General features: G+C 52.0%; 1 protein-coding gene across 1 annotated transcript; it reads left to right on the forward strand.

The window, feature by feature from the left end:
* The first annotated feature begins 5,774 nt into the window (after positions 1-5,774).
* On the forward strand, positions 5,775-10,456 carry GPR50 (G protein-coupled receptor 50). Its single transcript, XM_006216200.3, has 2 exons — positions 5,775-5,964; positions 8,763-10,456. The coding sequence occupies exons 1-2, from the start codon at positions 5,775-5,777 to the stop codon at positions 10,454-10,456; spliced, it is 1,884 nt and encodes a 627-aa protein (XP_006216262.1).
* The last annotated feature ends 788 nt before the right edge of the window (positions 10,457-11,244 follow it).

Below are 11,244 nucleotides of genomic sequence, written 5' to 3' on the forward strand. Positions count from 1 at the left end.
TCATAAGGTTGATTAATAAGAGGGACAGTCTTTAAATGCACGAGTAATCATGCTTGGCTAGAATGAAAAACTAGGAAAATAGATATTGTTCATTAAGCTCTAATTATCAGCTAAATTGAATAAGGGGAAGGGAGTCCATGTGTTACTTCAAGTAATTAATGTGCTGCTTCTCTCCCTGGTAACCCTTTAAATTTGCACCACCTAACCTGTAGTCTTTATCAGGCACTAAGATTCTGAAAATACTGGTTACTAATTATTTTGGTGAATCCCTGATTGCACTAAAGAAAATGGATGTGTCCTGCTCTCCCTAATGACTCAACCATGGGGGAAGATAAAGTGGTTCTAGCCATGACGAATTAAGCCCAGAGGATTTGGAGAGGACAATCATCCTCTTATTCATTTAACAAATGTGAACGCTGTCTCCAAGTTGGTAAAGTAAATGTGACCAGACATAGTCTGTTTAGGAAAAAAAATCACCTGTCCCGAACTAGCTGGTTGATGTCATGACCTGACTTGCTCCCTGTTTCAGTGGCTTGATTCCTGCTTAAATCCCCACGCAGTTCCTTTGAGGCTGCAGCCTTGCCCTTGGAGTCCTGGCCCCCACCCTTGACCTGGATCTAGACCTTCCTCAGCCTGGGCTGGCCCCACACTCTGCTAAACCCAGCTTTGCCCACCTGAGCTCATCCAGCCCCCTGTAAACTTTAGTCTGACCTGTCTCTACACCCAGCATCCTCCATGCTTTCATTCTGACTGATGTCAAGGAATTTGATTGTTCCCTGTGGATGATATATAAATTATATTGGTGAAGCATCTCAGGGGGCAGTGAATAGGCAAGTCCCTTCCTATGCCCCTGTCCATCTAACATACGGACACCTGTCAGAATAATAATAATAAGAGCTTGTGGTTGTTGAATGTTCACCCTGTTCTTGAGAGTGTTGTAAGTGCTTCCATATATTATCTCATTTACCTCTCCCATCAAAGGCACTATTATTATCTGCATTTTATAGCTGAGGAAACTGAGACAGAGAGGCTAAATCACTTGCCCCAGGTCACACAACTGGCCAGCAGCACAGCTGGGTCCAAGCTTGTTTTTTGTGTCAAGAATTGAGCCAAATGCAGTCTCCATTCATCAGGTATTTACCTGGTACTGGGGTAGAAACAGTGTGTGGAGCAGGCACTGGGTGAGCAAAGCACCTTCCAGACTCCTGTGTACTGCCCATGAAAAGATAAGACATCTCCCAAAGTTCTAGAACAAATGGAGAATGTTCTGCTTGTATTTCAACTGAAAGGCATTTTCACTCTTACTAGGTTTGTGCCAAATTCTCATTTTGCCAGTTTTCACATAAAGTGTCAATCAGTGGTCTAATGTGGCTTCAGCAGACAATCTGGTAACATCAGAGGAGCTCTGGCCAAGGTGGGTTGGAGTGCCTGGGGTAGCCCTTGGCTGTCCTGCACTCCCTGGGTGAGGGGGGAAGGGTGAACTGTCTCTAAGAGGGCCTCTGCTTCTCTTGGGCCAGGGGCTGCTTGGGGGCTGAAAGAGAACTCAAAATATTCATAGCAGTTTTACTCATAATAGCCCCAAAGTGGAAACAACACAAAGGTCCACTGATGGATGACTAGATAAACAAAATGTGGTCTACCCATACCATGGAATGCTATAAGGCCATAAACAGGAAGGAAGTAGTAATACAGCCTATGTAACATAGGTCAACCTTGGAGCTATCATGCTAAGGGAAAGAACCCAGACACAGAAGGCCACATATTGTATGATTTCATTCATATGAGACACAAATCAGATTAGTGATTCTTAGGGGCTGGGGGTTAGAGTGAATGGGGAGAGATTGCTAATGGTCACAGGGTTTCTTTTTGGGTTGACAGACATGTTCTCTAATTTGATAGTAGGGACGGTTGCACAAATCCATGATTATACCCCCAAACTGCTGAATTTTGCACTTTAAAAGAGTGAATATGGTATATAAATATCTCAATAAAAATAATCAAACACAAAAGCAGAACAACAGCAACAAAAAGGAGAACACAGAATCCACCCTATCAAGTCTCAGTGCAAAATGCTACCTTAAGAAGCTAGACTGTGGGAGAAAGGCCCTGGGCTGAGAGCATATCAGGCTTGTGTTTAAGCCTGGGCTCCTCCACTAGCCTAGGCATGACCTCGGGGAAGTCCTTTCACCTCTCTAAGCCTCAGTCTCCCCGCCTGTTAAATGGCGTTGTTGTGAGAAAATATATTCCTGATAGGATTTTGAAAATGATAAAACACTTATTTAAAATTACAGTGTCCTAATTACAAGTAAGGTATCATTATAATACTTGAGGGCTGAACAGAAAGCCTAGAGATATGATGAAAGTTAACTTTCTGTCATTGCCTCTATAATAAGAGATCTGAAGGTGTGGCACTATCCTTGTGTGTGCAGGAATAAAAAAAAAAGAAAGAAAGAAAAGAAAAAAAGAAAAGAAAAGAAAAGAGCCACCGATTTCTGAGCAGAAACTGCTTGCTTGCTCTCACTCACTTATAAAGAGAGTGTCAAGTTGCCAGGGGCTACCCTGACTGCCAGGCCCTCCCTGATCCTCAGTTCTTCAAAAGATGAGAAATGTGGAGGCTGAGATGAAAGAAAGGTTTCTGTATCAGCAAGAAGAGAGGGGAAATCTTTTAATACCTGCCTTCCATACAGAACACTCCCTTGGCACCGCCTCTGCCTGGGATGTCCCGAGCTCTCAGTGCTGGGAGTCCTTTGGGAGACTGTGTAGTCTCTCTAATCTCATAATAAGTGACTAGGAGAAGGGACCATGTTGGGACCCCACTGTGTTTCAGGACTGCAAACTCTGTATGCTATTCCCTGTCCACTATCCATTGACTTTTCTCCTTCCCAATCTCCATATGGGATCCCCAGGGAATGTCCTAGGTCTCCTCTAATTTGCATCTGTATCTTAATAGCTTTCCAATCCCCAGTAAAGTGTTACTCTCCACCCCCACTTATTAGGGCTTCTTAGCAGAACTTTTAGAAATACACTTAATTAAAAATCTCTTGGAAGCTTAAATAAACCATATGTACTGCAGCCTTCCCAATAAAAAGCGCCCCTCTTAACTGCTCCAAAGTAACAGAGCCTGTTGCATATGGGTCTTGTCCTACCCTTGCAAAGCCTGACTGCTTTTCTTCCTCATGTATTTCTACATAATAATTCAATAGCTATCTGTTTTTCTTAGTACAAGGACAATGTTCAGAATCTTTATTCAGATAGTTCATAAAAATAAGAAAATTAATTTAACTAGATGCAGAATTCTCCGCCCTCCCCCATTATTAAAATAGTTGCCTCTCCCACTTGCTTAGCACTGAAAAGTCCAAGCCCCTATGAGGTTATGGTCAAGCAGTGTCAAAACAGGGGCTGGGGCCAGGGATCAGCTCACCCTCTCTTCCTCCCGCTCCTCAGTACCAGGGAAGTCCAGCCATGTTCATCTACGATTCCCAGTGTCCTGCGCCTCCACCAGCTCTGGGGCCACTTCATCTCAGAAGTACTGTGGGTGCACTGGAGAACGGTTTGCCAGCTCTCTGTACAGGATTGTTTGCGGAGGAGGGGCTTGGGTAGGGGACACTCTAGTGTCTTAAATCATTAGAATGCTGGTTTCCCTTTTTCGTTCACAATTTTGCTTATTTGAATAAAAAAAACCCCTCTTTGCCAAAAGAAAAAGGACCCAAACCCTCGGGAAATCAGCACCAGCAGCCTGATGTGAACAAACTACTCCACGAACTACTCCACGATGTGGACGGGCTTTATTTGGGCTTTGGTCCCTCTTCGGGGCTCACAGTTGCCTAAGGAGGATAGCAGAGCCTGTTTTAGGGCTGCATTTACGGTAAATCCTGGCTAAGTCCAGCCCCGAGAGCGCGCGGCCCGGCCCGGGTTCCAGCCGACCGGGAGCAGCGAGATAATGACTGAGATAAGGCTCCAGGCGGGAGATCGTTATTCGTGGCGGATTCCCCTCTCAGCAGCATTAACAGGATTGGGGGTGGAGGGTTCGTCTTCAAACAAGGGGACGCGTTACTAGTTTGGTTTTACAGCTGGAGAAAGTGCATGCAATCTTGATTTTCAGCCATATCTATCTTTCCGTTAAAGGTCCCTGAATGTTGAAGTCCCTCGCCGAACCCGCCTCCATCCCCTCTCCCCGTGTCCGCCCCCCTCTCCGTGGGGCAAGAGGGAGGCAGTGTCCAGACGGTGGCGCTCCGGGACAGTCCAACCCCCTCTCCCCCACTGCAGCAGGAAGGCTAGTCTGGGACAAATTTCTAGGTGTTTGCTGAAATTTTCTGGGAGGCTTCTCAACAACAGTCACAACTTTTAGTAGCCGGCAAAATACCCACCCCCGTGACCAAGGTCTTTGAGGGAGCGGGTATCCTGATGTTGTCCTTTTAGCCCGAACCTTTCGGATTTCCCGTGGCCTGTGCTCTCCAAGAGCCTGGGCGCACCGCAGGGAACCGTATCGCCTGGGGAGGGAGATCCGAGGGGCAATGGGGCGGCCCGACCCAGCTGAGGTCGAAATAAGACCCTGACAAGAGAAGGCAAGGGAGATGGGTTGAGATGAATTATGCCTGGGGCAGGGGCTGCTGTTTTGCCCTTGGCTTCTAAGCTGCGCAGCTCGGCATCTCCGCGCCTGTCGCGCTGCTCCGGCACAGCTCCCTGAGTTTACCCCAGCGTCCCGCGCCACACTGTAAAGCGTGCGGAGCACCTCGAGAGAGGACGAGAATCGGAGCGGCTCGCCCCGGGTTTCTTTGAGGACCGACAGCCCAAGAGAAGGTCCCCTCACCCCCCACCAGTTTTACTTTTCCCCAGAGCAGCCTCTAAGCCCCTGCAGTCAGGGTGCCCAGCAGAGGGGAAGCCGATGAGCTCTCACTCTCGCTTGCCCCAAAGTTGGGGGCAAGCGGCCACCAGCTAACTCCCCTCACTCCCAGAGTACAGACTGGATCCCTGTTCCCGGGGCCTGGTGTAGGAGACATCTCCTCACGGAGACAGCCACCCGCTGCTGCTGCTATGGGAGCCAAACAACTCCTGCCATGCACCGGAGTGGGGATAAGCTCCCTACAGAACGGGGGCCCAGACCAGGGATGGAAGCCCCCCGCCCCCAGGCAGCTATCTCCTGCTCCCCGCAGAGTACAGAAGGCACTGAACTTGCAAGGGCCCTGGGATGGGATGACCCTCTTAAGGAGATCGCAAGGGCAAATATCTATGGTTCAAGGGGCCACTGGCCACCCCTCACACTCTCCTGGGGGCTTCAGACTGGCTTGGGTTGGCACTGGACCCAAAGAGGAAACCCCATGGCTCTACTTTGCAAACAACAACGTTTGCTTGTGTAGGAGTGGGAGGGAGAACTTGCTAGAAACGGATGAGCAGTGGCTGGTGAGGGGGAGGTGGATTCTGAGCTGGTCACGAAGCAAGGTACCTGAGGGACGGTGGTGGGAGGGGGAGCGGCTAGAGGGGAAGCACATACAAGGCAGTCGGAAGCAAGACGACACCTCGATGTGGATTTGTCCAAGAGGAGATGGAGATCAAAGCGGGGGTGGTCAGGGAAGCTCTGATTGGTCGGGGGGAGGGGCTTTGGGTGGGGCTAGCCGCCTCTTGAGGCTTTAAAAGCTCATCGGAGCGGGGCGGGAATGCTGTCACTTGCTCTCTGACTCTCGGAGAGGTGGCCGCTTTCCCGAAGCTCCTGGCTACAGAGCAGGTGTTTGCTGTCCGGGCCCAGCTGGGAGAACCTAACGGTCTCCTGCAGCAAGATGGGGCCTCCTACTCTAGCCGTTCCTACCCCATATGGCTGTATTGGCTGTAAGCTGCCGCAGCCAGACTACCCACCCGCTCTAATCATCTTTATGTTCTGCGCAATGGTCATCACCATCGTCGTAGACCTGATTGGCAACTCCATGGTCATTTTGGCTGTGTCGAAGAACAAGAAGCTCCGAAATTCCGGTAAGCCTCTCTTCCTGCTCCCTACCCAGCGTGCAACCACTTCCAACCCCTAGGGCGTTAGTTTGGGAGCCTGGAATAGGGAACCCGTGGACGGGCCTTCAAACTGAACGTCCTTGCTCCCCAATTCCCTGTGAACCCGAGTGGTGATGTTTTGCTGGGGCCCCATAAACTTAGAGCTTCTCCAGGCAAATCCCGGGTCCCCGCGGTGCGCGGCAGACCGCCGAGCCCGGCCCTGTCGGGGACCTGATGCAGCGGGAGCCGGCACCCAAGCGGAGAGTCCGGTGGCCGCCCGGGGACAGCACGCCGAGCCGGATGCTGCAGAGGTGGCCGCGCCGAGGCAGCGCGGGAGGAATTGACGCGGAGGGAGCAGCAGGGTTGCGACCCGCTCCGGTAAAGTTAAGTTCAGGCGGCGGAGGCGGCGCTTGGTGGAGCGCAGCGCGGCGGCCGCGCCCAAGCCCGACCGAGCCCCCGCGCGCCGCAGCCCTGTGGCTCCACAGCGGCTCCCGGGCAGCTCCCGGGCGGCGGAGCGCAGATCCCCACGCCTGAACGTGGAGCCGAGCTCCGCCCGCCCGTCCGTCCCAGGGCGCGCGGCGGAGAGAGGCGAGCGGCCGGCTGCGCGCAGCAGGCGGTGGCAGCGACGGCGGCGGCGGAGATCCCGAAGTCCGTAAGCGGGGTACCGGGGGGTCGCGGGACGGGGCGGCGGAAAGGTTCGGGAGCTCGGCGCCCCGAGGGGATAGAAGAGCGCAGAATCCGTGAAGATCGCGGGACGGCTGCGGGAGAGCGCAGAGGGAGGGGATGGCGGGGGCGCAGAGACTGCAAAGCCGGGACGGGGAGTGGCGGCGAGCGAGACTCCCCTTGCAGCCTGCCAGTGCCAAGGGGAGCGGGGCCGGCTGCCAGAGGGCCTGGGGGAGAGTGCGCGAGGATGCCGGGCGCTGCGACCCGTGTCTGGGGCGCGGGCGGCAGACGCGGCAGGGCGGCGGGCTGCGTTTGCAGTATGGGCGGGAGAGGGCTCCGGAGGGGGTGGGGGGAGGGGCGAAGGGGCCCAAACTCCCAGCTCAGGCCCGGGGAGGGAGGGGGCGGCGCCTAGGGTCTCCGCCGCCAAAATCCCGGTGGCCTGGGGCCAGAGGGCAGAGGAGAGAGAGGGGGCGGGGTCTTAGGGGATCGGGCACCCACAGGACCCCGGCGGGCGGGGTGCGGGGGAGAGGAGGCAGCCAGTCTCTGGAGGATTATTTTGCTCAGACGAGAAATCACAAACACCACACAAATTTCTAAATGCACTGATGGACGCGCAGTCATCAAAAGTTTTCTTTTAAACTGATGGGTGTGTCTGATATCTCCGCGGTCCCCTGGAGACCTGGGGCCGCACAGTTGGACCTTGCCTTCTCTCCAGCAGTGTGGTCCTAAGGTGCCCGACTCCGGAGTCCACCCGAAGGGGCACCTGCAAAGCCCGTTTCCTTTCCTTTCCTTTTCTAGTTCTCCTTTTCCTTGTATAATTCAAATAAAGGTGTTTATGGTTGCTGTGGTTTTGTTTTGAAGGCCTTGCCCCCCCCTCCCCCTTTCCCGCTTTTCTACTCCGACTGCATTACTTTGAGGGAAAACCCTAGAAAGAACCTCTTGGGTAGAAAGAGCTGAGGCCGCGACTTGGCAACGCTCTGGATGGAGGTAGAAGGAGCCATTCCTTTTCCGTTTTTAAAAGTGCTCGTTTTCTCCCAGGCCAAGATGACATGTAATATTTTGCCAAACCAATGCTAATTAGCAACGAGGTGTTTCCAGAGAAAGAGGGCTCTGCGCCTGCACTCGGCCTTACAAGTTTATAAAAAACGATCCTACCGCCGCCCTACAACATAGGAGTGGGGGCAGCCCGCCCCCTGCACTTTCTTGTTTAGCCCGCAGGCTCCAGTAAAGCCCTGGGCCGGGGGCCGGGAGCCCATGGCAAGGCTGTGAACATGCCGATGCGCGGCTCTGCGTGGGGACCCGCATGAAGCAGGCACTTACGTCAATCCTTGCAGAGGTTTTCCTGATTTTTTCCCCTCCTTCCTCACTATTTCTAAGACTCAGTTTTACAGGGTTCCCTCTCCCCTCCCCCTCAGTTTTTACTCTTAGGTTACCTCGGAAATGGTAAGTATTTACTTGGTTAGGTCTTAGATTATTGTATGACCCCACGGGGAAACCCCATTTAACAAAACTATGGCCTCTAGTGCCCTTGCTCGGGCATTTCTCTTTAGACATGTTTGCGTATAAATGCAATGGTAAGTGAGAGAGGGCAGAGGACTAATTTATTATTTTGTTTTCGGGGCAGGGGAAGATGGAGTTTTCCTGACTTTCCTCAGATCTGCCCCCTTACTGCAGTCCCTACCTTCCAGACTGTTTCCTACCGACAGCTTCATCTAGCTCGCCTCTACCCCCCCACCCCGAAAAAGTTTGCATTTTGTTTTTGTTTAAAATGGTGGCCGCACACACGTCGTCGGTCCCTGTGAAGGGCTCCTCAGCAGGTTTTTGTGCTTGCTGCTTTCTGACATCACTTCACTTCTTTCCCAACGCAGAGATGACATTGTTTGAAAGGAAAAAACGGTGGTCAAAGTACAGGTCCCCCAAAGCTGCTTGTGCATCAGAATCACTTAGGACATGCTTGTAAATAAAAATCAAAACACAACTGTATTTCTTTAAAAGAATTCTAGAATTCCAAATAGTCACAACTCCAGCTGGCCTTTTCCTCCAGCTTAAATTTGTAAATTTCCAAACATAACTATTTATTCTTCTCTGTCTTTCCCCCTCCCCCTCTTTGATATGTTTTTCAGGCAACATCTTCGTGGTTAGCCTCTCCGTGGCCGACATGCTGGTGGCCATCTACCCCTATCCTCTGATGCTGCATGCCATGGCTATTGGGGGCTGGGATCTGAGTCAGTTACAGTGCCAGATGGTTGGATTCATCACAGGGCTGAGTGTGGTCGGTTCTATCTTCAATATTGTGGCAATCGCCATCAACCGTTATTGCTACATTTGTCACAGCCTCCAGTACGAGCGGATCTTCAGTGTGCGCAATACCTGCGTTTACCTGGTCGTCACCTGGATCATGACCCTCCTGGCTGTCCTGCCCAACATGTACATTGGTACCATAGAGTATGATCCTCGCACCTACACCTGCATCTTCAACTATGTGAACAACCCCATCTTTGCTGTGACCATCGTCTGCATCCACTTTGTCCTCCCTCTGCTCATCGTGGGTTTCTGCTACGTGAGGATCTGGACCAAAGTGCTGGCAGCCCGTGACCCGGCTGGGCAAAATCCCAACAACCAGCTTGCTGAGGTTCGCAATTTTCTAACCATGTTTGTGATCTTCCTCCTCTTTGCAGTGTGCTGGTGCCCTATTAACGTGCTCACTGTCTTGGTGGCTGTCAGTCCAAAGGAGATGGCAGGCAAGATCCCCAACTGGCTTTATCTTGCAGCCTACTTCATAGCCTACTTCAACAGCTGCCTCAACGCTGTGATCTACGGGCTCCTCAATGAGAATTTCCGAAGAGAATACTGGACCATCTTCCATGCTATGCGGCATCCTATCCTGTTCCTCTCCAGCCTCATCACTGACGTTCGTGAGATGCGGGAGGCCCGTGCCCTCGCTCGTGCCCGTGCCCGTGCCCGTGACCAAGCCCGCGACCAAGCCCGCGAACAAGACCATGCCCGTGCCAGTCCTGCTGTGGAGGAAGTGCCAATGAACGTCCGGAATGTTCCACTACCTGGTGATGCTGCAGCTGGCCAACCTGAACGTGCCTCTGACCACCCCAAGCTAGCGTCTGGCCACCCCAAGCTGGCCTCTGGCCACTCCAGGTCTGCCTCTGCCCACCGCAAATCTGCCTCTGGTCACCACAAGTCTGTCTTTAGCCACTCCAAGCCTGCTTCTGGCCATTCCAAGTCTGCCTCTGGTCACCCCAAGTCTGCCACTGTCTACCCTAAACCTGCCTCTGTCCATTTCAAGGCTGACTCTGTCCATTTTAAGCCTGCCTCTGTCCATTTCAAGGCTGATTCTGTCCATTTCAAGCCTTCCTCCAGCCACCCTAAGCCTGTCACTGGCAGCCATTCCAAAGCTGCCTTCAGCCCTGCCATCAGCCACCCTAAACCCACCACTGGTCACACCAAGCCTGGTACCACCCACCCTGAGCCTGCCACTGCTGACTCTCTTGAGCCTGTTGCCACCAGCCACCCTGAGCCTGTCATCGCTGGTCAGCCTGAGCCCACCGCTGCTGACCATCCTGAGCTCACTGCCTCCTGCCACCCTGAGACCACTGCTGCTGGCCACCTAGAGTGTGATGTCACTGACCTCTCTGAGCCTGCTTCCAGCCCTGCCAGTGAGTCCTCTGAGCCTGCTGCCAGCCTGTTGGAGCCTGCCACTGCTGCTGCCCCCCTTGACTCCACTGTGGTCACCACTGCCACCAATGATTACCATGAGGTTGTAGTTATTGATGTTGAAGCTGATTCTGATGACATGGCCGTGTGAAAAATGCTCTTAGGGGTAGGCAAGCAGTGGGTTTGTCTAGCATATGTAATGCAAAGGGAGACCCCATAGTGCATCTACACACAGACAGACACATGCAGACACTGACTCGCAGACACTGTGTGAGCTACACGCACCTTTCAGGCATACTCCTTTACATAATGAAATCTGAAAATGTGTGAGTGTGTGCGTGCTTGCTATTTTAGACACAAAACTTCCCTGAAGTTTGACTTCTGTTGTTCTGAGCCTCCCTTTCCTCCTGTGGTTGACTGTGAGCCCACAGTGATCCTTGAACTTGCAGACTTTGATTTTTTTTCCCACTTCCCTGTTGCCCTCTCTTGCCTCTCCTCATTTCCTCCTTGTTTCTGCTTTCTTCTCCCATCCCTCGCGGGGTGGGGGAGGAGCGCATGCGCAATGGTAAAGGTGTGCCTTCTGTGAATGTGCCCGCAGAGCTTTACGCGTGTCTAACTCTTCATTGTACTTTTATGGCAGTCCGAAAGGCAATTGCGATGAAGTACAAGTACTTGAAACAGTTTCTTTTCTAAATTCCAGAAACAAAGTATGACCCATATCTGAAGAACACAACTTGATAAGCTCTTAATAAAATAAATAGTTATGCCTATGAGATCAAATGGCAAAAGGAAAGATATGGCCGCACCGCACTGAATTGTTTCTATTTTGTGAAAAGTCAAACATCGGTACTGATTTTTATAGTTAAACAGGAATGCAAATGATGAGATGTTTTTACCTTCTTTGTAGTTACTTACTTTTTTTCTAGTATTTGCCAGGAT

This window comes from Vicugna pacos, chromosome X (assembly GCF_048564905.1).
Source record: "Vicugna pacos chromosome X, VicPac4, whole genome shotgun sequence".
Taxonomy (NCBI): domain Eukaryota; kingdom Metazoa; phylum Chordata; class Mammalia; order Artiodactyla; family Camelidae; genus Vicugna; species Vicugna pacos.